At 39.6% G+C, this 27832-nt stretch overlaps 1 protein-coding gene across 14 annotated transcripts in view; it reads right to left on the bottom strand.

Moving 5' to 3' along the window:
- LOC126475417 (uncharacterized) overlaps positions 1-27832 on the bottom strand; it is a 164070-nt gene that overhangs the window by 57797 nt on the left and 78441 nt on the right. For 4 of the 14 annotated variants that reach the window (XM_050103255.1, XM_050103267.1, XM_050103264.1 and 1 more), the window contains 4 exons: positions 25663-25935; positions 20948-21220; positions 15707-15979; positions 1636-1775 (listed from right to left, as the gene is read on the bottom strand). In XM_050103255.1, coding sequence (XP_049959212.1) covers positions 15747-15979; positions 20948-21220; positions 25663-25935 — 779 coding nt within the window. In that variant the 3' untranslated portion in view covers positions 1636-1775; positions 15707-15746. The other 10 variants (XR_007586726.1, XM_050103257.1, XR_007586728.1 and 7 more) reach the window with 7 other exon arrangements.

Genomic DNA, 27832 nt, shown 5'->3' with positions numbered 1-27832 from the left:
TCGTTATGATGATGACTGACAACAACCGTAACCTTTAGCTGTAATAGAAGTTTTCATAGCTGCTGATGGGACATTACTAAGATCTTGCATAAATATCAATCACAACTAACTTAAACAATACACACGCTTCTTATGACAGCCAATATCATACCCTCATTGGATCTTAGTTCTTAAATTTTCTTCTGTAACTGGATGACAGTCTGAAGATCTTGCAATATGCAACGACATAATTGCTGTCCTGCGTCACCACATATCTTTTCACGTCTCTTCATAATTACTGCAGATAAAAATGCATTTGTTTCTCAGAATCGTAGTGGGCCTCGCTATCTGTTCATGTCAAGAGCTGCTTCCAGGTGCAAAACAGCTATTCCACGATGCTGCTGACCCATGCTCTCATCCTGTCAACTAGTTAAAGTTTTTCTTAGACAATTTCGATAACCTATAATCTCTGGTAAGATCATTGGGGATTTATGAGTTTCAGTGATGTTCATTAAAACAATAAGAGATCCTGACCCTATTGAGTCACCAAGGTCACAACGATCCTTTTAAAAGGAGAAAACTGTTTTCTTGCCATGCTCTGCGGGCTGGTATTATAGGTGCAAATGTTTCTGTTTGCCACCGCTGCTGTAGCCCCTCTGTTGAACTGAAACAAAGAATATGCAGGAAATATTCCCATTTTTCTAGTTGCCGCCTCTTTTCTAGCGTCCACAACTCCGTTTGTAGTGTCCCACTGTCGGCAGGAAAGAACTAACGATCAAGTTTGAACACACTTTATTTAACTAAAACGCCTTCTTGGCGTGCACAAATTTTCAAACTCAAGGTATACAAGAAACACAATAATTCTTGTAGTGCAAAACCAGATAAAAGTTACAAGACAATGAAAAGGAGTAATAACAATGAAAATACTACGCTACACAATTCCAAAGTGGCGTTACACCCAAGAAGATATTAATTTCTACAGAAGATGAGGGCGAATTTCAAGTGGGCGGGAGCTGGTGTAGATATTGGCCAGAACTGTCCTAGCTATAGGTGCACATTGCCGGTCAGACATTGCTGGCATGCTTATAACACTGATTTGTTGGAGTGCTACACTTAGTCACATTAGTTTCAATTTTTGGATCTCTGTCACAAGGCTTTCATGAAATAGTGTCCTGTTTATGCGAAAGGTCTCTTGAGGTTTACATTCACAGGCGATGCTTTGATATGAACTACTGAAGGGAGGTCGGCAGCCAACCTTGCATGTTAATTGTGCGGGCCCTCTAACTGATAAGGGGCCACTGCGACACCATTCACAATCTCCAAATGAGAAAATGACAATGTGTAAACTCAGTAGCAACAGTTAACTACAAATAAGATATAATAATCGATTAATAATAGTGTAGCAACCATAATCCAACAAGCGAAACAATGACACTAAAAACTAATGTTCCATCCTAATAATTCAATAAGAAGTATTCATCTCTGTTAATATTAACATTAATCTCGTAGGGCAACGTTTCTACCTGGTTCAGCGACGTGCTTGCAGAGCCCCGGTAAAAATGGTCCAAACATTTTATTCTTTACTTCACTCTGATGTCTGCACAATTGTCTGAGTTTGGTCAAGGACGAGATGTGTGAAGAGGGTTCCTCTTGTTGCGTCACGCTCGTCGCAGCTTCCTCAGTATCAGGGACACGACTTGTGTCGAAAGGTTCTTCAGAGGTGCCTGCCGCCGCTGTTGTGGTAAGCTTGGGTGCAGACATCACTTCCGTGGCGGCGGCCGTACTCGTTGCTGTATCTATCAACAAATCCAGGTTCACACTTCTGCGCATTTGTCTCGAAGAACATGCATTACTATATTTTTAATGGTATGTTGCAAGAACATGCAGTAATGTGAAGTGACCATACCGGACGGAATGAAAACGGTTCTACCTAGGCAGTGGCGGATACATATGGCTGGTGCGCGAGTTTCCCCCCAACCCCCATGCGGGGACGATCGCATTGCCACCCACGGCCGTCCCCGCCAGTCAGACCGCACGCTATTCATTTATTTATTTCGTCATTCAACTCGACCGGATCGAGTTATCGAGTAGTTGTACTTTCCTATGGAGCATTATCATCTAAGATTCAACATATTTTTCCCATCACAACTACTGAAACATAACGGTAATGATCTGGCACATAAATTGAACCAATGCTTAACCAAAATACCGTTTTTTGAAGAAGAATCACTCTTGATGATTAAAAAAAAGAGACCAATGGGAGAGATTCTTCAGTACAAGCAAACGAGCATAAACGCTCTTAATGATCGAGATTCTGTTATGCAAGCGTTGTCTGTCTGTCCTAGATTTGACTATCCCACTTTGCACAAGCTGAACAAGGTATTTGCTTGTCTACCTGCATTTATTGCTGCAATAGTTATTCAACACTGCGACGTACAAAGACATGGCTGAGGTCGACATTGATGGAAGATCGACTTAATGGCTTAGCTCTTTCGAACACTCACCCTGACATTGATTGTCCTATTGGCGAGGTAATTGACCAATTTCAGAGGAAGAATAGGCGCATGAAATTATTCATTTAAGGAAGAGGACCACAATTGTAACTCTTCTATAGCGTAAAATGGCCTTGTCTTGTATATATGTATAATCAGTTTATACAAAATTTTCTTAAACTTTGAGTGTGACTTGATATTTTTTATTACAGTAAAAGTAAAGGTAGCCCAACATATTTTTATCGCCCGCTCCCTGAGCCTTTTATGTATCCACTACTGTACCTAGGACACAAAGTCACCTCCTGATGTTCATAATTCGTATTGGAGAAAATAAGCTTTCACTATAAATGACGATATTAATGAAACATGTGTGCTGGCTTTTATTGTGCTTACTTGAAAACATCCAACAAAAAAAACAAAACAACAATAGGAATATAATAGCGAAATTGTCACTCATAGTTTTCAACCTTAATTTGAATTCTCCCTTCGAACCTATGAATCATTTATCTTTGATTCCTTTCTTTATTTGCATCTGTAACGTACGGATTGAATATAAAAGAGGAAGGATTTAATTCCTGCATTGTGACCTTTTCATCTGAATACATCTCTTTCCAATCGTTATCATCGCACTAGGATTTTATACCTATTGTATATCGTCTGCTTTTCCTTCGAGATAATAACTAACGTTTTATTAGTTTAATTTTTGGAGCATCTCGAACCGTGCTAAACTTTTTCTAGGTCAGCTGCTTCGTTGACAGTATCATGATTTTTATTTGGTGTTGCTTCCGTTATGAAGCATAAGAGCCAAATTCCCGTTACACTCTTCAGGTTTATACCTTCAACCTTAATTGTTCGTTTTATCCATCTGACAACCGTGCATTTTTATATCACATTTTTCCTACGTCCGTTTAGCCTTAGGTTTCTTGAAAATAATACTGATTCATTCGTAAATGACTGGTGCTACACTACATCCTGTAATTTTTCTTATCTGCTCTTCTCTACGTGCACCTGTATTATATCTTGTAGTATCGAAAATTTTTTGTACTATCCTTTCTACATCCTAGATTTGCCTACGCAACATTGTGATACCCCTTAATAACGATATATATTGCTCCTTAAAGAAACAAACTGCTGTAGTATGCACTATCGCAATATGTATTTCAGAGCCTTAAAGTACTTAAAAATATCCTCATCGCTCAATGCTCCAAGATTTTGATACTGGCAGTGACAGCTACGTAGAGTGCTATGTGTGTCTTGACACTTACCTTCATTCCTTCAGAATGATCTATTGCTCTTTTGGAACTCTATCCGCCAATGACATGCAAATTTCACAATTGATATATTATTAAAACATCCCCATTTGCTCCATAAATGTTCGTATAAATTTACTGTTAATAGATAACATTAAAGTTTTAGTCCTTTCGAAATTAGATGCATATGGTAGCACATGTGAGCATCACCGTATTCATTACCTGACCACAAAGGCGTCGTCATGTTAACGTAGCACGTATGGAATTTCAGTAAGTTGTAACCACCATGTAGGTGCTCTACAGTTTTTCACACACACCCACACCAGGATTACTCTTCTATTACTTTATAAATAAAGGACGACTGTGGCGGGTAGGTTTTCAGTAGCGCTACTGGCGAAGAGATATGTGCTATATGAACATTACTAAGTGCCACGAGTTTACAAATAGAAAACGCGATCGATGTTCTATTAGTGCAGGGTGACACTGAACTATATAAAGTAAAATTGTCATGACTTCCGAACGGTTTGCGTTAGGACGTTCAGACTGCATGGTTGGCCGGGGAGCACGATGGGAAGTAGTATGCGTATGCGTGGCTTGCTTTAGCGACGCAACCCACTTTCATTTGGATGGGTTCGTCAATAAGCGAAATTGGCGCATTTCGAAGACTGAGAATACGCATTTCGCGACCGAGAAGTCTCTTCACCCTCAATGGGTGAGGTGTGCTATGTCCAATCACAGAATAATGGGTGCGATTGTAATGGCACGGTAACTACCGAACGGTACGTGTTGATTTTCAAAATGATTTCATTCACCACTCCACCCCACCCCCCTATCCTTATATCGACAAAATGTGGTTCACCCAAGAGGGAATTTGAGCCCATCGGAGCAGGAGAATGTTTGATGTCCTGGAGGAGCACTTTGCGGAACCCATTGCGGCCCTGGGGTACCCTGAGACACTGGCATGGGCCCCGATTGGCTGCCAAATTCTCCGGATCTGACCATATACAGCTCCTTGTTGTGGGGCCATATTAAGTACAAGGTGTACAGCAATTACCTCAAAACCATTTCTGGGTTGAAAAAACCCATTCAGGAGGTCATGGACGGCGTCCATTATCCGATACTTTAGCGAGTCGTGCACAAATCCGCTATTCGTCTGTACCACATCATGTCCAATTAGGGCAGGCATATTGATCATGATATATCCGAAATCAGAAAATAATAGAGTCGTTTGCATGTTGAAGAAAGTTTGTACACACCGTAGTTTGTCACTAATTTACGTTTTTCTTTTTGCACTGTTTTCATACACTTCAATAATTGTCTCCCTCTAAATGGCAGAAACACCAGCTGTAAAATATATACATCGCGGAAACATTTAAAGCCGTAGCGTTTACAGCTGTATTTCACTTGATACCACCAGTTTGTATGACTCAGCACCAGGTGCTGACAATTAACGGCATCCAGTATTTTGTCAACACCATTCAGTACAGTGGAAGAAAATTGAAAAATGAAACCTAAAGAAATAAATAATGTAGCTGATATTCATGATAGCACTATAAGTAACAAATATTCGAATTGTGTTAGATTGTTTTTTGTTGATCAATACATGCCAAATGAATATTTAACACAAGAAAACCCGTTGTCGTGTAGCTTCCTGTCATGTACTGTCACTGGTTGAATAAGAAATACATTTCGAACATGGTAACAGTGCAGATCTAGAGAAAGGTAACACCACGAGTAATCGAAACGTCAGTCTCACTGACCCAGCGGCAATTATTTTATAGCAAGACGCGGCTTGTCTGAAAACCTTAATGTTAACTTACGCCGGCGCTAAAGCCCACACACTTACGAAGAACCTTATTTCACGTAATATTGCCATCAACACAGTCAGCATCTGTGTGTAACAAGGAAAGTACATACCTGTAGGATTAATAATTTTACAATAGTGTGCTAGAGTCCGTCTCGCTATAAAGGACACGGAATTATCTAGTAAAAGAAGGTTCTGGCACACTAATAGGCCAAGCTCCGTGTCAGAAATATTGTGTGTCGCTCCCGTTCTGGCTTCAGGCTGGTTACTGCTGACTGTGCACTGTAAGTGTAGGCAGTCTTCAAGGTCACAGCTTCAGTCATCGGATCAGCATCTCTAGTCACTTGGGCAGCAGTGACGGTCCCATTCGATTCCGCCGACATATCTGTAGCAGAGAATAATGGGGAATTTAAATATGGCAACAGAGTGAAGCAGAAGTAAAAGCATTGTGCAGCAATGAAATATAATTTGTTACCTCTACAATTAAAGTACGAAATGGCTTACGTACTAGACTTTTACTAGTTCCAGGATGAGAGCATGAATCCACAACACAGAGGAATAGCAGTATTGGTGCTGGAAGCAGCTCTTGAGGAAAATAGATGGGGAAAAGGAGGATTGTGAATATGGAAATATATATATTTCTACAGCGTTAATCAAGAGAAATCGAAAGATATGAGAATGGACCGAACAGTAGTTAAGACATCGTATATGTAAGATATTCAGACAGTCGTGCAGTGACAAGAAAATTTAAGAAGTAACGCTCCTATGTGAGTATATTATTGCCTGTTATTAGAAGTTCATCGGTTATTTTCGTTGGTATTACACTGCTTATCGATTTTTATCGAAGATCTTAGCAATCACGATAAGCTGCTATGAAAACATCCTTTTATGGACACAAGTTACGATTGTGTCAGTCAAATTCAAGAATATAATGGTCTTTCAGATGCAGTGGCTAATGATAATTGATAACATCGATACTTGTGGCAATAATAATGGTTTTCAAAGTTAAAGTTTCGCTAGATACTACAGAAAATACCTTACTTGCGTTTTATGCTATGTAACAAACATAACTGATAACATTCATAAATGTTTTTGCTGTAGATGTTCGTAGCACAATGTGAGTTTCAGTACAAAACAATATATTCTCGAATTCACGATTTTAGAACTTTGTAATAATTGTTCCGTTTGAAAAGAGAGATCACACGAAAATAACGGTGAACTCTGGACAGATGCAGTTCTGCATCCTTTCCTCCGGTAGTTTTCACGACATTCGTTAAAATTGTCTCCAACTTCATAGAAGGAAAATTTAGTTTTGTGAAGTCAAGGGAACAGTTAGATGTGCGAATAGTTCAGGTGATTAACCGCATCCAGCGAATGAGAATGAAAACCTATTTTGAACTGGAGTCAGATGCACAGTCAAATTTGACAAATTCTTAACTAAGACTCCTGTAGAGCCAAGACGTTAATAGTATGTGTACGACTACAATACTTCTGACACTCTTCAGTGCGTGTAAAGTAGATGGTCCGTGCTCAGTGCTGTATCCACGACATCACGTGACCTGGTTGCCTAGTGTTACGATTTGCAAGATGATTTTTTGGCAGCAATCTAATAGTTTTCCCAGGAAAAATTCTTCACCATCAGTAATTTCCACCTCCTTTCCTCACAACCTGTCCCTCTAATGCTACTCGTCCACCTCAATCTCTCTCTCTCTCCCTCTCTCACACATCCACACATACACACTCACATACACATTCACAAACACACACACACACACATACACACAAACACACGGTGTGTCTTTGCACTCAGCATAAATACGGGGTGTTGAAAAAGTCTCTCCGCAGTGTCGTATGATTGTTTGCCGCGCGTGACGTATGCAAACCAAACTCCTATTTTCACAGAGTGAAGTGGTTCCTCATTCATACACAATGGATTTGCAATATTCCACATACGAGAATTTTGCGAGTTCTTGTATAAGGATAAATGAAACCACGCCTCATCAGTTAAAAAAGGTTTCATTAAGAATATGCAACCCATTTTGTTGAAGGAAATTTTTGAACCATTTGCAATAATGCAGTCTCTTGCCATGATCAGTATTTTTCAGTTGTTGCACGACTGTCACTTTATATGGGAAAAGTTCTAATTTTTTCCTTACAGCTGTGTGGGCGAGTTTTCTTACTGACTCGTTCGAAGTCATGGATATTTTATCGGAAATATCGAATTGTTTATCCTCAGGAAAACCCTAGGACGACCACTTCTTGGTGCATCTTCACTGAACCCGTACTTCGAAATTTGTTAATCAAATCGCGCACAGTATCGCGATGTGGGAGTGTTGTCTCCGGGAAAACTGAACTAAATGTTCGACTAACTGAAACTGTGTATTTACCGCTAGCTTTCAACACTTGTTCGACTAAAAACACACGTTCTTCATTATACCAGTGACACAAACGAAACGAACGAACGAAGGAACTAAACTTAAACGCTAACGACAACACGTAACGACACACACCAACGGTGCTACTGACGCTGGCTAGGATAAACGAAACAGTGGAATGTTGGCACAGTCCACTTGAAGGGAAGAAACACATACAGGCCACCAATCATACGGCACGCGCGGCTAACAATCATACGGCACTACGGAGAGGCTTTTTGAACACCCCATAGTACGTAAAGATATAGACAATAATTGTTGAACTTAATGTATTTCCACCCCTAAAGAGATGTATCATTTTTCAAAAATACACAAACCTCTAGAGCAACTCAGATACACACCCGTGCAGACAAAAATGTCATAACATCATTTATACATTTAAAATATCTGTATGATTTACCATAACTACGTAAATTTTTTTATGATACTGGTGTAACGTATGGTATTTCCGCGTCCAAAATGTCTTCATTATTTATCAAAAATGTATAAGCTTTGCAGAAACATGCACACAACGCTTATGTCAAGAGTCAAATTGCTATTTTCACATCTAACTGTAATCTGGACTTGGAAACAGGCAATGGCTGAAGTTAGTGTCACACAACAGGTACATGAAATATCCCCACCCCATCGTAAACAAAGGACATCTCTGCCATCAACTGTGCAATGGCTACATCTAAATCCTTGTTCCCCTACTTTCATGAAATATAATTTTCCTTCTTCTATGTTGAAGATAATGTTTAAAAATGTCGTGCAAACGACAGTCGCAATGCATACAGTTCCGCAGTTTTTCTGTGATCACAGTTTTTTGTGTGTCTCTTATCTTGTGAAAACTAACTAAATAAACACGGATCCAGAACGCCACTCAATTAATATTCCGGTCAGAAGCTGACAGTGTGGTGTGTGTGTGTGTATGTGTGTGTGTGTGTGTGTCTGTGAGAGAGAGAGAGAGAGAGAGAGAGAGAGAATCAGTGAGTGTCCCATAACCTGACAATGGGCGTCAGCCAGTGAATGATGCAGTCATCGTGCTAGTCACAGGTTAGGGTAGAGTTGATACTTGAAATATGATGGTTGACTCCCAACTTAAGGTCCGTAATGTTATTTACGTGTCTAAATTGCCTTTCGTATTTTTCTATAAGAGTACAAAACATATGCGACTAAAATAACACGCTAATCAAGCAGTGCAGAAGTAGCTGAAAGGTCCGCTTAGGCCTAAACGAAGATTTGTTTCCCTTGCATATTATTTTGGATAATGTGTTTTGTGCAGCTATTGAACAATTTTAAAAGTGATTTCGATGTGGAAATATTTATGTTGGGGAAACCAATGTGGCCTCTACCAAGTTCCAAATATCCACAATCGCTTGCTGCGAAGTTCAAGTTAATCTTTACACGTGAAAATAATATTGTGACACTTAACATTGTGTGTGTTATGTTGATGCATCTCACGTACCGTTGAAAAGTAACACATCAAATTAGATGAACAAATTTTGTACATTGCTCCAGTGTGGTCGACGTCTTAACGTAATTTTGATAAATAATACAGATAGCTTAGATGCGGAGTTAACATTGTAACTCTTGACATAAATATTGTATATGTGAGTTACTGATGAAAATTGTGCAGTTTTGACATGTAATGCTAACATTTCAATTGTGCTAATACCGTAAATGAACACCAGTATCGAAAATACCCTTAGCTAATGTTCACAAATAATACAGACAATTTAGATAACTATGGAAATAACACCGTTGTGCTTGTGAGTGTTGCTGACAAATTTAATATGTTTGATAAATAATACAGACATTTCAGAATTGGGAATAATGTAAGATACGCTAACCGTCAACATCTTTATTAATTTCTGATTCTGTGTTCACGCACTTGTGAGAGTGAGGGGGGAAAGAGAGAGAGACAGAATGACAGATTGTGAGAAACTGTGATGAAATTTACTGACATGGAAGAACATTTCTTGACTTAACTGTGTCAGATGGCTGCTGACAAAGCGTCTCTCAACCTGTACGACTCTCAGCCCATTAATGTGATGTCGTGAGTACAGTGCTAAGCACCAAACATTAGGTTTATACGTACCCAAGAGTGTGCCGTAAGTCTTGTAGTTGTACTACAAGCATCTTCGCTATAAAGGGCTCTTACTTGAGAATCTGCCAGAATTTTCTGTACATCTGACTCCCATTCAAAACAATGGTTCATTTTCAGTCACGGGTTGCAATTAATCAGTTGTGCTATCGCCACAGCTAAATGTTGCATGAAATCTTGATTTCCTGAAATCTAATTGTTTTTGTGCGAAGTTGGAGATAATTGTAATGCATGTCGTAAGAACTACCGGAGGAAACGGTGTAGAACGAAGCTTTTCTGAGTCCTCAGATGTTTCTGTGTCATCTCTCTTATCAAATGGAGTGATAACTCTAAAATTCCAACCATGGCAAATAGCAAATACATTTGTTTGCAAGGGAAATCTGGTTGTACGACCATCATTTACAGAATTGTTAATTAATGTTATCAGTTTTGATTATAACTTTCCGTCAATCACAAGTAAGAGATTTTTTGTAATATCTTTGAATCATAAAGCGTTATTATTGCTATTAGTTTCTATGTCACAAATCATCATTAGCCACTTTATCTTGTAAACAATCACATCGTTATGATGATGACTGACAACGACCGTAACGTTTAGCTGTAATAGAAGTTTTCATAGCTGCTGATGGGACATTACTAAGATCTTGCATAATATTAATCACAACTAACTTAAAAAATACAGACGCTTCTTATGACAGCAAATATCATACCCTTATTGGATCTTAGTTCTTAAATTTTCTTCTGTAACTGGATGACAGTCTGAAGATCTTGCATGTGCATCGACTTAATTGCTGTCCTGCGTCATTGCATATCTTTTCACGTCTCTTCATAAATACTGCAGATAAAAAATGTATTTGTTTCTCAGAATCGTAGTGGGCCTCGACATCTGTTCATGTCAAGAGCTGCTTCCAGGTGCAAAACAGCTATTCCGCGATGCTGCTGACCCATGCTCTCACCCTGTCAACTAGTTAAAGTTTTTCTTAGACGATTTCCACAACCTATAATCTCTGGTAAGATCATTGGAGATTAATGAGTTTCAGTAATGTTCATCAAAACAATAAGATGATCCTGACCCTATAGAGTCACCAAGGTCACAACGATCCTTTTAAAAGGAGAAAACTATTTTCTTGCCATGCTCTGCGAGCTGGTATTATAAGTGCAAAGGTTTCTGTTTGCCACCGCTGCTGTAGCCCCTCTGTTGAACAGAAACAAAGAATATACAGGAAATGATCCCATTTTTCTAGTTGCCGCTTCTTTTCTAGCGTCCACAACTCCGTTTGTAGTGTCCCACTGTCGGCAGGAAAGAACTAACGATCAAGTTTGAACACACTTTATTTAACTAAAACGCCTTCTTGGCGTGCACAAATTTTCAAACTCAAGGTATACAAGAAACTCAATAATTCTTGTAGTGCAAAACCAGATAAAAGTTACAAGACAATGAAAAGAAGTAATAACAAGGAAAATACTACGCAAAGTGGCGTTACACCCAAGACGATATTGATTTCTGCAGAAGATGATGGCGAATTTCCAGTGGGCGGGATCTGGTGTAGATATTGGCCAGATCTGTCCTAGCTATAGGTACACATTGCCGGTCTGACATTGCTGGCAGGCTTATAATACCGATTTGGCGGAGTGCTACACTTACTCACATTAGTTTCAATTTTTGGATCTCTGTCACAAGGCTTTCATTAAATACTGTCCTGTTTATGCGAAAGGTCTCTTGAGGTTTACATTCCTGGCGATGCTTTGATATGAACTACTGAAGGGAGGTCGGCAGCCAACCTTGCATGTTAATTGTGCGGGCCCTCTAACTGATAAGGGGCCACTGCGACACCATTCACAATCTCCAAATGAGAAAATGACAATGTGTAAACTCAGTAGCAACAGTTAACTACAAATAAGATATAATAATCGATTAATAATAGTGTAGCAACCATAATCCAACAAGCGAAACAATGACACTAAAAACTAATGTTCCATCCTAATAATTCAATAAGAAGTATTCATCTCTGTTAATATTAACATTAATCTCGTAGGGCAACGTTTCTACCTGGTTCAGCGACGTGCTTGCAGAGCCCCGGTAAAAATGGTCCAAACATTTTATTCTTTACTTCACTCTGATGTCTGCACAATTGTCTGAGTTTGGTCAAGGACGAGATGTGTGAAGAGGGTTCCTCTTGTTGCGTCACGCTCGTCACAGCTTCCTCAGTATCAGGGACACGACTTGTGTCGAAAGGTTCTTCAGAGGTGCCTGCCGCCGCTGTTGTGGTAAGCTTGGGGGCAGACATCACTTCCGTGGCGGCGGCCGTACTCGTTGCTGTATCTATCAACAAATCCAGGTTCACACTTCTGCGCATTTGTCTCGAAGAACATGCATTACTATATTTTTAATGGTATGTTGCAAGAACATGCAGTAATGTGAAGTGACAATACCGGACGGAATGAAAACGGTTCTACCTAGGCAGTGGCGGATACATATGGCTGGTGCGCGAGTTTCCCCCCAACCCCCATGCGGGGACGATCGCATTGCCACCCACGGCCGTCCCCGCCAGTCAGACCGCACGCTATTCATTTATTTATTTCGTCATTCAACTCGACCGGATCGAGTTATCGAGTAGTTGTACTTTCCTATGGAGCATTATCATCTAAGATTCAACATATTTTTCCCATCACAACTACTGAAACATAACGGTAATGATCTGGCACATAAATTGAACCAATGCTTAACCAAAATACCGTTTTTTGAAGAAGAATCACTCTTGATGATTAAAAAAAAGAGACCAATGGGAGAGATTCTTCAGTACAAGCAAACGAGCATAAACGCTCTTAATGATCGAGATTCTGTTATGCAAGCGTTGTCTGTCTGTCCTAGATTTGACTATCCCACTTTGCACAAGCTGAACAAGGTATTTGCTTGTCTACCTGCATTTATTGCTGCAATAGTTATTCAACACTGCGACGTACAAAGACATGGCTGAGGTCGACATTGATGGAAGATCGACTTAATGGCTTAGCTCTTTCGAACACTCACCCTGACATTGATTGTCCTATTGGCGAGGTAATTGACCAATTTCAGAGGAAGAATAGGCGCATGAAATTATTCATTTAAGGAAGAGGACCACAATTGTAACTCTTCTATAGCGTAAAATGGCCTTGTCTTGTATATATGTATAATCAGTTTATACAAAATTTTCTTAAACTTTGAGTGTGACTTGATATTTTTTATTACAGTAAAAGTAAAGGTAGCCCAACATATTTTTATCGCCTGCTCCCTGAGCCTTTTATGTATCCACTACTGTACCTAGGACACAAAGTCACCTCCTGATGTTCATAATTCGTATTGGAGAAAATAAGCTTTCACTATAAATGACGATATTAATGAAACATGTGTGCTGGCTTTTATTGTGCTTACTTGAAAACATCCAACAAAAAAAACAAAACAACAATAGGAATATAATAGCGAAATTGTCACTCATAGTTTTCAACCTTAATTTGAATTCTCCCTTCGAACCTATGAATCATTTATCTTTGATTCCTTTCTTTATTTGCATCTGTAACGTACAGATTGAGTATAAAAGAGGAAGGATTTAATTCCTGCATTGTGACCTTTTCATCTGAATACATCTCTTTCCAATCGTTATCATCGCACTAGGATTTTATACCTATTAAGTACTTAAAAATATCCTCATCGCTCAATACTCCAAGATTTTGATACTGGCAGTGACAGCAGCGTAGAGTGCTATGTGTGTCTTGTCACTTACCTTCATTCCTTCAGAATGATCTATTGCTCTTTTGGAACTCTATCCGCCAATGACATGCAATTTCACAATTGATATATTATTAAAACATCCCCATTTGCTCCATAAATGTTCGTATAAATTTACTGTTAATAGATAACTTTGAAGTTTTAGTCCTTTCGAAATTAGATGCATATGGTAGCACATGTGAGCATCACCATATTCATTACCTGACCACAAAGGCGTCGTCATGTTAACGTAGCACGTATGGAATTTCAGTAAGTTGTAACCACCATGTAGGTGCTCTACAGTTTTTCACACACACCCACACCAGGATTACTCTTCTATTACTTTATAAATAAAGGACGACTGTGGCGGGTAGGTTTTCAGTAGCGCTACTGGCGAAGAGATATGTGCTATATGAACATTACTAAGTGCCACGAGTTTACAAATAGAAAACACGATCGATGTTCTATTAGTGCAGGGTGACACTGAACTATATAAAGTAAAATTGTCATGACTTCCGAACGGTTTGCGTTAGGACGTTCAGACTGCATGGTTGGCCGGGGAGCACGATGGGAAGTAGTATGCGTATGCGTGGCTTGCTTTAGCGACGCAACCCACTTTCATTTGGATGGGTTCGTCAATAAGCGAAATTGGCGCATTTCGAAGACTGAGAATACGCATTTCGCGACCGAGAAGTCTCTTCACCCTCAATGGGTGAGGTGTGCTATGTCCAATCACAGAATAATGGGTGCGATTGTAATGGCACGGTAACTACCGAACGGTACGTGTTGATTTTCAAGATGATTTCATTCACCACTCCACCCCACCCCCCTATCCTTATATCGACAAAATGTGGTTCACCCAAGAGGGAATTTGAGCCCATCGAAGCAGGAGAATGTTTGATGTCCTGGAGGAGCACTTTGCGGAACCCATTGCGGCCCTGGGGTACCCTGAGACACTGGCATGCGCCCCGATTGGCTGCCAAATTCTCCGGATCTGACCATATACAGCTCCTTGTTGTGGGGCCATATTAAGTACAAGGTGTACAGCAATTACCTCAAAACCATTTCTGGGTTGAAAAAACCCATTCAGGAGGTCATGGACGGCGTCCATTATCCGATACTTTAGCGGGTCGTGCACAAATCCGCTATTCGTCTGTACCACATCATGTCCAATTAGGGCAGGCATATCGATCATATCATAACCGAAATCAGAAAATAATAGTGTCGTTTGCATGTTGAAGAAAGTTTGTACACACCGTAGTTTGTCACTAATTTACGTTTTTCTTTTTGCACTGTTTTCATACACTTCAATAATTGTCTCCCTCTAAATGGCAGAAACACCAGCTGTAAAATATATACATCGCGAAAACATTTAAGGCCGTAGCGTTTACAGTAGTATTTCACTTGATACCACCAGTTTGTATGACTCAGCACCAGGTGCTGACAATTAACGGCATCCAGTATTTTGTCAACACCATTCAGTACAGTGGAAGAAAATTGAAAAATGAAACCTAAAGAAATAAATAATGTACCTGATATTCAAGATAGCACTATAAGTAACAAATATTCGAAATGTGTTACATTGTTTTTTTATTGATCAATACATGCCAAATGAATATTTAACACAAGAAAACCCGTTGTCGTGTAGCTTCCTGTCATGTACTGTCAATGGTTGAATAAGAAACTCATTTCGAACATGGTAACAGTGCACATCTAGAGAAAGGTAACACCACAAGTAATCGAAACGTCAGTCTCACTGACCCAGCGGCAATTATTTTATAGCAAGACGCGGCTTGTCTGAAAACCTTAATGTTAACTTACGCCGGCGCTAAAGTCTACATACTTACGAAGAGCCTTATTTCACGTAATATTGCCATCAACACAGTCAGCATCTGTGTGTAACAAGGAAAGTACATACCTGTAGGATTAATAATTTTACAATAGTGTGCTAGAGTCCATCACGCTATAAAGGACACGGAATTATCTAGTAAAAGAGGGTTCTGACACACTAATAGGCCAAGCTCCGTGTCAGAAATATTGTGTGTCGCTCCCGTCTCTGGCTTCAGGCTGGTTACTGCTGACTGTGCACTGTAAGTGTAGGCTGTCTTCAAGGTCACAGCTTCAGTCATGGGATCCGCATCTCTAGTCACTTGGGCAGCAGTTACGGTCCCATTTGATTCCGCCGACATATCTGTAGCAGAGAAAAGTGGGGAATTTAAATATGGCAACAGAGTGAAGCAAAAGTAAAAGCATCGTGCAGCAATGAAATATAATATGTTACCTCTACAATTAAAGTACGAAATGGCTTACGTACTAGACTTTTACTAATTCCAGGATGAGAGCATGAATCCACAGCACAGAGGAATAGCAGTATTGGTGCTGGAAGCAGCTCTTGAGGAAAATAGATGGGGAAAAGGAGGATTGTGAATATGAGAAACATATATATTTCTACAGCGTTAATCAAGAGAAATCGAAAGATATGAGAATGGACCGAACAGTAGTTAAGACGTCGTATATCTAAGATTTTCAGACAGTCGTCCAGTGACCTGAAAATTTAAGAAGTAACGCTCCTATGTGAGTATGTTATTGCCTGTTATTAGAAGTGCGTCGGTTATTTTCGTTGGTATTACAGTGCTTATCGATTTTTATCGAAGATCTTAGTAATCACCTTAAGCTGCTATGAAAACATCAATTATATCCCCAATCTACCATTGTGTCAATCATATTTAAGAAAATGATGGTCTTCAAGATGCCGTGGCTAATGATAATTGGAAACGTCGACACTTATGGCAATAATAATGGTTTTCAAAGTTAAAGTTTCGCTAGATACTACAGAAAATACCTTACTTGCGTTTTACGCTATGTAACAAACATAACTGATAACATTCATAAATGTTTTTGCTGTAGATGTTCGTAGCACAATGTGAGTTTCAGTACAAAACAATATATTCTAGAATGCACGATTTTGGAACTTTGTAATAATTGTTCCATTTGAAAAGAGAGATCACACGAAAATAACGGTGAACTCTGGACAGATGCAGTTCTGCATCCTTTCCTCCGGTAGTTTTCACGACATTCGTTAAAATTGCCTCCAACTTCATAGAAGGAAATTTTAGTTTTGTGAAGTCAAGGGAACAGTTAGATGTGCGAATAGTTCAGGTGATTAATCGCATCCAGAGAATGAGAATGAAAACCTATTTTGAACTGGTCAGATGCACAGTCAAATTTGACAAATTCTTAACTAAGACTCCTGTAGAGCCAAGACGTTAATAGTATGTGTACGACTACAATACTTCTGACACTCTTCAGTGCATGTAAAGTAGATGGTCCGTGCTCAGTGCTGTATCCACGACATCACGTGACCTGGTTGCCTAGTGTTACGATTTGCAAGATGATTTTTTGGCAGCAATCTAATAGTTTTCCCAGGAAAAATTCTTCACCATCAGTAATTTCCACCTCCTTTCCTCACAACCTGTCCCTGTAATGCTACTCGCCCACCTCACTCTCTCTCTCTCTCTCTCTCTCTCACACACACACACACACACACACACACAGACACATCCACACATACACACTCACATACACATTCACAAACACACACACACACACACACACACATACACACGAACACACAGTGTGTCTTTGCACTACATCTAAACCCTTGTTCCCCTACTTTCATGAAATATAATTTTCCTTCTTCTATGTTGAAGATAATGTTTAAAAATGTCGTGCAAATGACAGTCGCAAAGCATACAGGTCTGCAGTTTTTCTGTGATCACAGTTTTTTGTGTGTCACTTCTCTTGTGAAAACTAATTAAATAAACACGCGTCCAGAACGCAACTCAATTAATATTCCGGTCAGAAGCTGACAGTGTGTGTGTGTGTGTGTGTGTGTGTGTGTGTGTGTGTGTGTGTGTATGTGTGCGTGTGTGTGTGTGTGTGTGTGTGTGTGTGTGTGAGAGAGAGAGAGAGAGAGAGAGAGAGGGAGAGAGAGTCAGTGAGTGTCCCATAACCTGACAATGGGCGTCAGCCATTGATTGATGCAGTCATCGTGCAAGTCACAGGTTAAGGTAGAGTTGATGCTTGAAATGTGGTGGTTGACTCCCAACTTAAGTTCCGTAATGTTATTTACGTGTCTAAATTGCCTTTCGTATTTTTCTATAAGTGTACAAAACATACGCGACTAAAATAACACGCTAATCAAGCAGTGCAGAAGTAGCTGAAAGATCCTCTTAGGCCTAAACGAAGATTTGTTTCCTTAGCATATTATTTTGGACAACGTGTTTTGTGCAGCTATTGAACAATTTTAGAAGCGATTTCGATGTGGAAATATTTATGTTGGGGAAACCAATGCGGCCTCTACCAAGTTTCAAATATCCAACATCGCTTGCTGCGAAGTTCAAGTTAATCTTTACACATGAAAATAATATTGTGACACTTAACACTGTGTGTGTTATGTTGATGCATCTTACATACTGTTGAAAAGTAACACATCAAATTAGATGAACAAATTTTGTACATTGCTCCAGTGTGGTCAATGTCTTAACGTAATTTTGATAAATAATACAGATAGCTTAGATGTGGAGTTAACATTGTAACTCTTGACATAAATATTGTGTATGTGAGTTACTGATGAAAATTGTGCAGTTTTGACATGTAATGCTAACATTTTAATTGTGCTAATACCGTAAATGAACACCAGTATCGAAAATACCCTTAGCTAATGTTCACAAATAATACAGACAATTTAGATAACTATGGAAATAACACTGTTGTGCTTGTGAGTGTTGCTGACAAATTTAATATGTTTGATAAATAATACAGACATTTCAGGATTGGGAATACTGTAAGATACGCTAACCGTCAACATTTTTATTAATTTCTGATTCTGTGTTCACCCACTTGTGAGAGGGAGGGGGGGAAAGAGAGAGAGACAGAATGACAGATTGTGAGAAACTGTGATGAAATTTACTGACATGGAAGAACATTTCTTGACTTAACTGTGTCAGATGGCTGCTGACAAAGCGTCTCTCAACCTGTACGACTCTCAGCCCATTAATGTGATGTCGTGAGTACAGTGCTAAGCACCAAACATTAGGTTTATACGTACCCAAGAGTGTGCAGTAAGTCTTGTAGTTGTACTACCAGCATCTTCGCTATAAAGGGCTCTTACTTGAGAATCTGCCAGAATTTTCTGTACATCTGACTCCCATTCAAAACAATGGTTTATTTTCAGTCACTGGTTGCAAATAATCAGTTGTGCTATCGCCACAGCTAAATGTTGCATGAAATCTTGATTTCCTGAAATCTAATTGTTTTTGTACGAAGTTGGAGATAATTGTAATGCATGTCGGAAGAACTACCGGAGGAAACGATGCAGAACGAAGCTTTTCTGAGTCCTCAGATGTTTCTGTGTCATCTCTCTTATCAAATGGAGTGATAACTCCAAAATTCCAACTTTGGCAAATAGGAAATACATTTGTTTGCAAGGGAAATCTGGTTGTACGACCATCATTTACAGAATTGTTAATTAATGTTATCAGTTTTGATTATTACTTTCCGTCAATCACAAGTAAGAGATTTTCTGTAATATCTTTGAATCATAAAGCGTTATTATTGCTATTAGTTTCTATGTCACAAATCATCATTAGCCACTTTATCTTGTAAACAGTCACATCGTTATGATGATGGCTGACAACAACGCTAACCCTTAGCTGTAATAGAAGTTTTCATAGCTGCTGATGGGACATTACTAAGATCTTGCATAGATATCAGTCACAACTAACTTAAACAATACACACGCTTCTTATTACAGCAAATATCATACCCTCATTGGATCTTAGTTCTTAAATTTTCTTTTGTAACTGGATGACAGTCTGAAGATATTGCATGTGCAACGACTAAATTGTTGTCCTGCGTCACCACATCTCTTTTCACGTCTCTTCATAAATACTGCAGATAAAAAATGCATTTGTTTCTCAGAATCGTAGTGGGCCTCGACATCTGTTCATGTCAAGAGCTGCTTCCAGGTGCAAAACAGCTATTCCGCGATGCTGCTGACCCACGCTCTCACCCTGTCAACTAGTTAAAGTTTTTCTTAGACAATTTCGATAACCTATAATCTCTGGTAAGATCATTGGAGATTAATGAGTTTCACTGATGGTCATTAAAACAATAAGATGATCCTGACCCTATAGAGTCACCAAGGTCACAACGATCCTTTTAAAAGGATGCTCTGCGGGCTGACATTATAGGTGCAAATGTTTCTGTTTGCCACCGCTGCTGTAGCCCGTCTGTTGAACAGAAACAAAGACTATGCAGGAAATGTTCCCATTTTTCTAGTTGCCGCTTCTTTTCTAGCCTCTACAACTCCGTTTGTAGTGTCCCACTGTCGGCAGGAAAGAACTAACGATCAAGTTTGAACACACTTTATTTAACTAAAACGCCTACTTGGCGTGCACTAATTTCCAATCTCAAGAACAACAAGAAACACAATGTTTCTTGTATTACAAAACCAGATAAAAGTTAAAAGACAATGAAGAGAATAATAACAAGGAAAATACTACGCTACACTATTCCAAAGTGGCGTTACACCCAAGAAGATACTAATTTCTAGAGAAGACTACGGCGAGCTTCTAGTGGGCCGGTGCTCGCGTAGGTATTGGCCAGAACTGTCCTAGCTATAGGTACACAGTGCTGGTCGGACTTCACTGGCATGCTTATGACACTGATTTGTTGGAGTGCTACACTTAGTCACATTAGTTTCAATTGGTGGATCTCTGTCACAAGGCATTCATGAAATAGTGCCCTGTTTATGCGAAAGGTCTCTTGAGTTTTACATTCACTGGCGATGCTTTGATATGAACTACTGAAGGGAGGTCGGCAGCCAACCTTGCATGTTTATTGTGCGGGCCCTCTGACTGATAAGGGGCCACTGCGACACCATTCACAATCTCCAAATGAGAAAATGACGATGTGCAAACTCAGTAGCAACAGTTGACTACAAGTAAGATACAATAATCGATTACTAATAGCGTAGTAACCATAATCCAACAAGCGAAACAATGACACTAAAAACTAATGTTCCATCCTAATAATTCAATAAGAAGTATTCATCTCTGTTAATATTAACATTAATCTCGTAGGGCAACGTTTCTACCTGGTTCAGCGACGTGCTTGCAGAGCCCCGGTAAAAATGGTCCAAACATTTTATTCTTTACTTCACTCTGATGTCTGCACAATTGTCTGAGTTTGGTCAAGGACGAGATGTGTGAAGAGGGTTCCTCTTGTTGCGTCACGCTCGTCGCAGCTAGCTCAGCATCAGGGACACGACTTGTGTCGAAAGGTTCTTCAGAGGTGCCTGCCGCCGCTGTTGTGGTAAGCTTGGGTGCAGACATCACTTCCGTGGCGGCGGCCGTACTCGTTGCTGTAACTATCAACAAATCCAGGTTCACACTTCTGCGCATTTGTCTCGAAGAACATGCATTACTATATTTTTAATGTTATGCTGGAAGAGCATTCAGTAAAGTGAAGTGACCATACAGGACGGAATATAAACCGTTCTACCCAGGCAGTGGCGGATACATACGGCTGGTGCGCGAGGTTCCCCCCAACCCCCATGCGGGGACGATCGCATTGCCACCCACGGCCGACCCCGCCAGTCAGACCGCACGCTATTGATTTATGTATTTCGAGATTCGACTCGGCCGAATAGAGTAGTTGTACTTTCCGAAGTAGCATTATAATTTAAGATTTAACATACTTTCGCCATCACAACTACTAGAACATAACGGTAATGATCAGGCACATAAATTGATTCAGTGCTTAATCTAATACCGTTTGTTGAAGAACAATCGCTCTTGGTGATTAAAAAGAGACCTATGAGAGAGATTCTTCAATACAAGCAAACGAGCATGAAGGCTCTTAATGATCGAGATTCTGTTATGCAAGCGTTGTCTGTCTGTCCTAGACCTGACTATCCGAGTTTGCACAAACTGAACAAGGTATTTGCTTGTCCACCTGTATTTATTGCTACAATAGAAAGAGGTTTTTCATCACTGCGACGTACAAAGACGTGGCTGAGGTTGACAATGAAGGAAGATCGACTTAATTCGCTTAGCTCTGTTGAACACTCACCCTGACATTGATTGTCCTATTGGCGAGGTAATTGGCCTACTTGACATGAAGAATAGGCGCATGTAATTAATCTTTTAAGAAAGAGAACCACAATTGTAACTCTTTTGTAGTGTAAGATGGCATTGTCTTGTATATGTGTATAATCAGTTTAAATAAAACTTTCTTAAACTTTGAGTGTGACATGACTCTTTTTTATTACAGTAGAAGTAAAAGTGGCCCAAGGTATTTTTATCGCCCCCTCCTAGAGTCTTTTCCGTATCGACCACTGTTCCTAGGACACAAAGTCACTTACTGATGTACATAATTTGAAAAAAACCTTTCACTACAAATATTGATATTGATGGAACACGTGTGCTGGCTTTTAGTCTTACTTGAAGACATTCAGCTAATTAAAAAAAATGCTGAGTATAGCAATATAATAGAAAAATTTCCACTCACAGATTTCACCCTTATTTTGAATTATGCCTTCGAACCTACGAATCATCTGCCTTTGATTCCTTTCCTTATTTGCATCTGTAAGATACAGATTGAACGTAACATAGGAAATATTTTATCCCTGCATCGTGACCTTTTCATTATCTCTTTTCCAATCGTAATCCTCCCACTAGGTTTTATGAGCATTGTATAGCGTTTACTTTTCCTTCAATCTAATAACTAACGTTTTATTATTTAATTTTTGGAGCATCTTGACCGTTGCCATACTTTTTCTAGGTCACCTGCTTCCTTTACAGTATCATGATTTTTATTTGTTGTTGTTTCCGTTATGAACCATAACAGCCAAATTCCCGTTACATTCTACAGGTCCATGGCTTCAATCTCAATTGGTCGTTTTATCCTTCTGACAGGCGTGTATTTTCATATCACATTTTTCCTACATCCACTAAGCCCCAGTATTCTTGAAAATAATACTGATTCATTCGTAAAATACTGGTGCAACACTATATCCGTCTTTTCCTGAAATGTTTTATCTCCTCGTCTCCACGTGCACCTGTATTGTATCTTGTTGTATCGAGAATTTTTTATACTTACCTTTCTACATCCTAGATTTGCCTACTCAACATTGCGTTATGCACTATCGCAATATGTATTTCAGAGCCTTAAAATACTTAAAAATATCCTCATTGATCAATACTCCAATATTTTAGTACTAAAAGTGACAGTTATGTAGAATTCTATGTGTGCCTAGACACTTATTTTCATTCCTTCAGTATGAACTATGCTATTTTGGAACTGCATCGGCAAATGACATGCAGATTTCGCAATCGATATATTATTAAAACATCGCAATTTGCACCATAAATGTTCGTATAAATTTACTGTTAACAGATAACTTTGAAGTTTTAGTCCTTTCGAAGTCATACGCATATGGTAGCACATATGAGGATCACCATATTCATTACCTGATTACAAAGGAATCGTCATGTTAACGTCGCATGTACGGAATTTCAGTAAGTTGTAATCACCATGTAGGTCCTCTACAGTTTTACACACACACACCAAGATTAATCATCTATGACATTATAAATAAATGACGACTGTGGCGGTTAGGTTTCCAGAAGCGCTACTGCCGAAGAGATATGTGCTATATGAAAATTACTAACTGCCACGAGTTTACAAATAGAAAACACGATCGTTGTTCTTTTAGTGCAGGGTAACACTGAACTATGTAAAATGAAATTGACTTCTGAACGGTTTGCGTTAGGATGTTCAGACTGCACGGTTGGGTGGGGAGCACGATGGGAAGTAGTATGCATATGCGTGGCTTGCTTTAGCGACGCAACTCACTTTCATTTGGATGGGTTCGTCAATAAGCGAAATTGGCGTATTTGCAAGACTGAGAATCCGCATTTCGCGACCGAGAAGTCTCATCACGCTCAACGGGTGCGGTGTGCTATGTCCAATCACAGAGTAAGGTCGTGCAGTGTTCCGCTATTCGTCTGCGCCACAACATGTCCAATTGTGGCAGGCGTAACGAGTATATCAGAACCAAAATCAGAAAATCATAGTGTTAAATGTGAATGTATGCTTTCCCGGCGTATACAGCTGGCGAAGAGTTCTCGGGCTTCCAGCCGGGTGGCGGTGTCTTCAAACAGCGACGTTTCGACGAGTGACATACTCATCATGATGAGTATGTCACTCGTCGAAACGTCGCTGTTTGAAGACACCGCCACCCGGCTGGAAGCCCGAGAACTCTTCGCCAATCATAGTGTTGTTCGCATGTTGAAGAAAGACTGTACATGCTGTAGTTTGTCACTAATTTACGTTTTTCTTTTTCGTACTGTTTTCACACACTTCAATAATAGTCTCCCTTTAAATGGCAGAAACAGCAACTGTAATATATATATTTTCTTCACTGACGCACATGTACATTACCATGAGGGGTGAGGTACACGTACACACGTGGTTTCCGTTTTCAATTACGGTGTGGAATAGAGTGTGTCCCGACATGTCAGGTCAATAGATATTCAATGTGGTGGCCATCATTTGCTTCACACAATTGCAATCTCTGACGTAATGAATGTCGTACACGCCGCAGTACATCTGGTGTAAGGTCGCCGCGGGCTGCCACAATGCGTTGTTTCAAATACTTTGGGGTTGTAGGCACATCACGGTACACATTCTCCTTTAACGTACCCCACAGAAAGAAGTACAGAGGTGTAAGATCAGGAGAACGGGCTGGCCAATTTATGCGTCCTCCACGTCCTATGAAACGCCCGTCGAACGTGTACCTCACCTCTCATGGTAATGTACATGTGCGTCAGTGAAAAAGACCAATAAAAAGGTGTTAGCATGTGGACGTAATGTGCTGTTCCAGTCTCTTCTGTACCTAAGGTCCATCACAGTTCCCTTTGGATCCCTACGTAATTCGGTGCTCTCCGATACACACGATCAAACAGCGTCAACATTAGGTTACAATATCTCAGGATGTAATTAACATTTTACAATGCAACAAACGGCACTGATTACGTACTTGTTTATATGTTCAGATGTGCTAGCAAAACTAACGTGGTTCCATTTAAAAAAACGTAGGTTTGTGTTAAAAAACATACTTCCGTGCATTTTTTTATGGTTTGTATTAACCAATTACACTAGCCCCTCTCCTCACGTTCGGTCTGTGGAATCGATTCGTCATTATTTGATGTGGTTTACGAAATATATCCAGCGGCAATGTTAGGTGATTCACCGTATACATATATATATATATATATATATATATATATATATATATATATATATATATATTGTATGACTCAGCATCAAGTGTTGACAGTTAACGGCATTTTTGTCAACATCATTCAGTACAGTGGAAGAAAACTGAACAATTAAACCTTAATAAAGAAATAATGTAGCTGATATTCAGGGCGGCACTTTAAGTAAAAAAAATTCGAATGATGTTAGATTGTTTTTATTGATCAACATATGCCAAATGAATATCTAACACATAAAACCCATTGTAGTGTAGCTTCCTGTACTGTCATGTACTGTCACTGCTTGAATAAGACAGACGTTTCGAATGCGGTAACAGTGTAGATCCAGGGAAAGGTCACACCACACGTGATCGAAACGTCAGTCTCATTGACCCGGCAACAGTTATTTTGTAGCAAGATGTGGCTTGTCTGAAAACCTTAATGTTAACTTACGCCGGCGCTAAAGCCTACACACCTACGAAGAACCTTATTTCACGTAATTTTGCCATCAACATAGTCAGCATCTGTGTGTAACAAGGAAAGTACATACCTGTAGGATTAATAATTTTACAATAGTGTGCTAGAGTCCATCTCGCTATAAAGGACACGGAATTATCTAGTAAAAGAAGGTTCTGACACACTAATAGGCCAAGCTCCGTGTCAGAAATATTGTGCGTCGCTCCCGTCTCTGGCTTCAGGCTGGTTACTGCTGACTGTGCACTGTAAGTGTAGGCTGTCTTCAAGGTCACAGCTTCAGTCATGGGATCCGCATCTCTAGTCACTTCGGCAGCAGTGACGGTCCCATTCGATTCCGCCGACATATCTGTAGCAGAGAAAAATGGGGAATTTAAATATGGCAACAGAGTGAAGCAGAAGTAAAAGCATTGTGCAGCAATGAAATATAATATGTTACCTCTACAATTAAAGTACGAAATGGCTTACTAGTTCCAGGATGAGAGCATGAATCCACAGCACAGAGGAATAGCAGTATTGGTGCTGGAAGCAGCTCTTGAGGAAAATAGATGGGGAAAAGGAGGATTGTGAATATGAGAAACATATATATTTCTACAGCGTTAATCAAGAGAAATCGAAAGATATGAGAATGGACCGAACAGTAGTTAAGACGTCGTATATCTAAGATTTTCAGACAGTCGTCCAGTGACACGAAAATTTAACAAGTAACGCTCCTATGTGAGCATGTTATTGCCTGTTATTAGAAGTGCGTCGGTTATTTTCGTTGGTATTACAGTGCTTATCGATTTTTATCGAAGATCTTAGTAATCACCATAAGCTGCTATGAAAACATCAATTATATCCCCAATCTACCATTGTGTCAATCATATTTATGAAAATGATGTTCTTCAAGATGCCGTGGCTAACGATAATTGATAACATCAAAACAAGTGGCAATAATAATGGTTTTCAAAGTTAAAGTTTTGGTAGATACTACAGAAAGTGTCTTACTTGCGTTTTACGCTATGTAACAAACATAACTGATAACATTAATAAATGTTTTTGCTGTAGTTGTTCGTACCACAACGTGAGTTTCAGTACAAACCAATATATTCTCGAATTCCCGAATTTGGAACTTTCGAATTATTATTTCGTTTGATAAGAGAGATCACATGAAAACAACGGTGAACTCTGGACAGCTGCAGTTCTGCATCCTTTCCTCCGGTAGTTTTAACGATATTCGTTAAAATTATCTCCAACTATATAGAAGGAAAATTTGGTTTTGTGAAGTCAAGGGAATAGTTAGATGTGCGAATAGTTCAGGTGATTAATGGCATACCGCGACGGTGAATGAAAACCTATTTTGTATTGGCGTCAGATACACAGTAGAATTTGACAGAATCTTAAGTAAGAGTCCTGAAGAGCCAAGACGTTAATAGTATGTGTACGACTACAATACTTCTAACACTCTTCAGTGCGTGTAAAGTAGATGGACCGTGCTCAGTACTGTACCCACGACATTACGTGACCTGGTTGCCTAGTGTTACGATTTGCAAGATGATTTTTTGGCAGCAATCTAATAGTTTTGCCTGGAAAAATTCTGGCCCATCAGTAATTTCCACCTCCTTTCCTCACAACCTTTCCCTCTCCTCCCCTACCCCCAATTTCTCTCTCTCTCTCTCTCTCACCCTTTCTTTCACATACACACATGCACACACACACACACACACACACACACACACACACACACACACAGATACACACAAACACATGGTGTGTGTTTGCACTTAGCATAAATACGGGGTGTTCAAAAAGTCTGTCTGCAGTGCCGGATGATTGTTAGCCGTGCGTGCCGTATGCCTCAGTCAATATACCGAAATGAATCTCAGTAAAATACAATTTATTAATTTATTGAATATTCATTTTTACTTACAAATTTTCACGGTCAATGTGGAACGTGTCCCCCCCCCCCCCCTGTTGTTGAATACACAATTCAATTCGACTAATCATGTTTCCAAACACAAGCTGTAACATTTCTTCTGTAACACAGTGAGTGAACGTGGAGATTGCAGTTTTCAATTCATCGATGGCTTTTGAACGGTTTATATAGACAGTTGCTTACGCTGCACCACAGAAGAAAAGGTCAGGTAGTGTTAGGTCAGACGATCGTCGAGCCCAAACTCCCTGTGAAATTATGCGATCACCAAAGAAATCAGCCAGCAGTGATATTCAAACGCGAGCTGTTTACGCGGTTGCAACAATCTTGT

Source organism: Schistocerca serialis, chromosome 4, assembly GCF_023864345.2.
Source record: "Schistocerca serialis cubense isolate TAMUIC-IGC-003099 chromosome 4, iqSchSeri2.2, whole genome shotgun sequence".
NCBI lineage: Eukaryota > Metazoa > Arthropoda > Insecta > Orthoptera > Acrididae > Schistocerca > Schistocerca serialis.
This window is presented reverse-complemented; position numbering and strand designations above follow the sequence as displayed.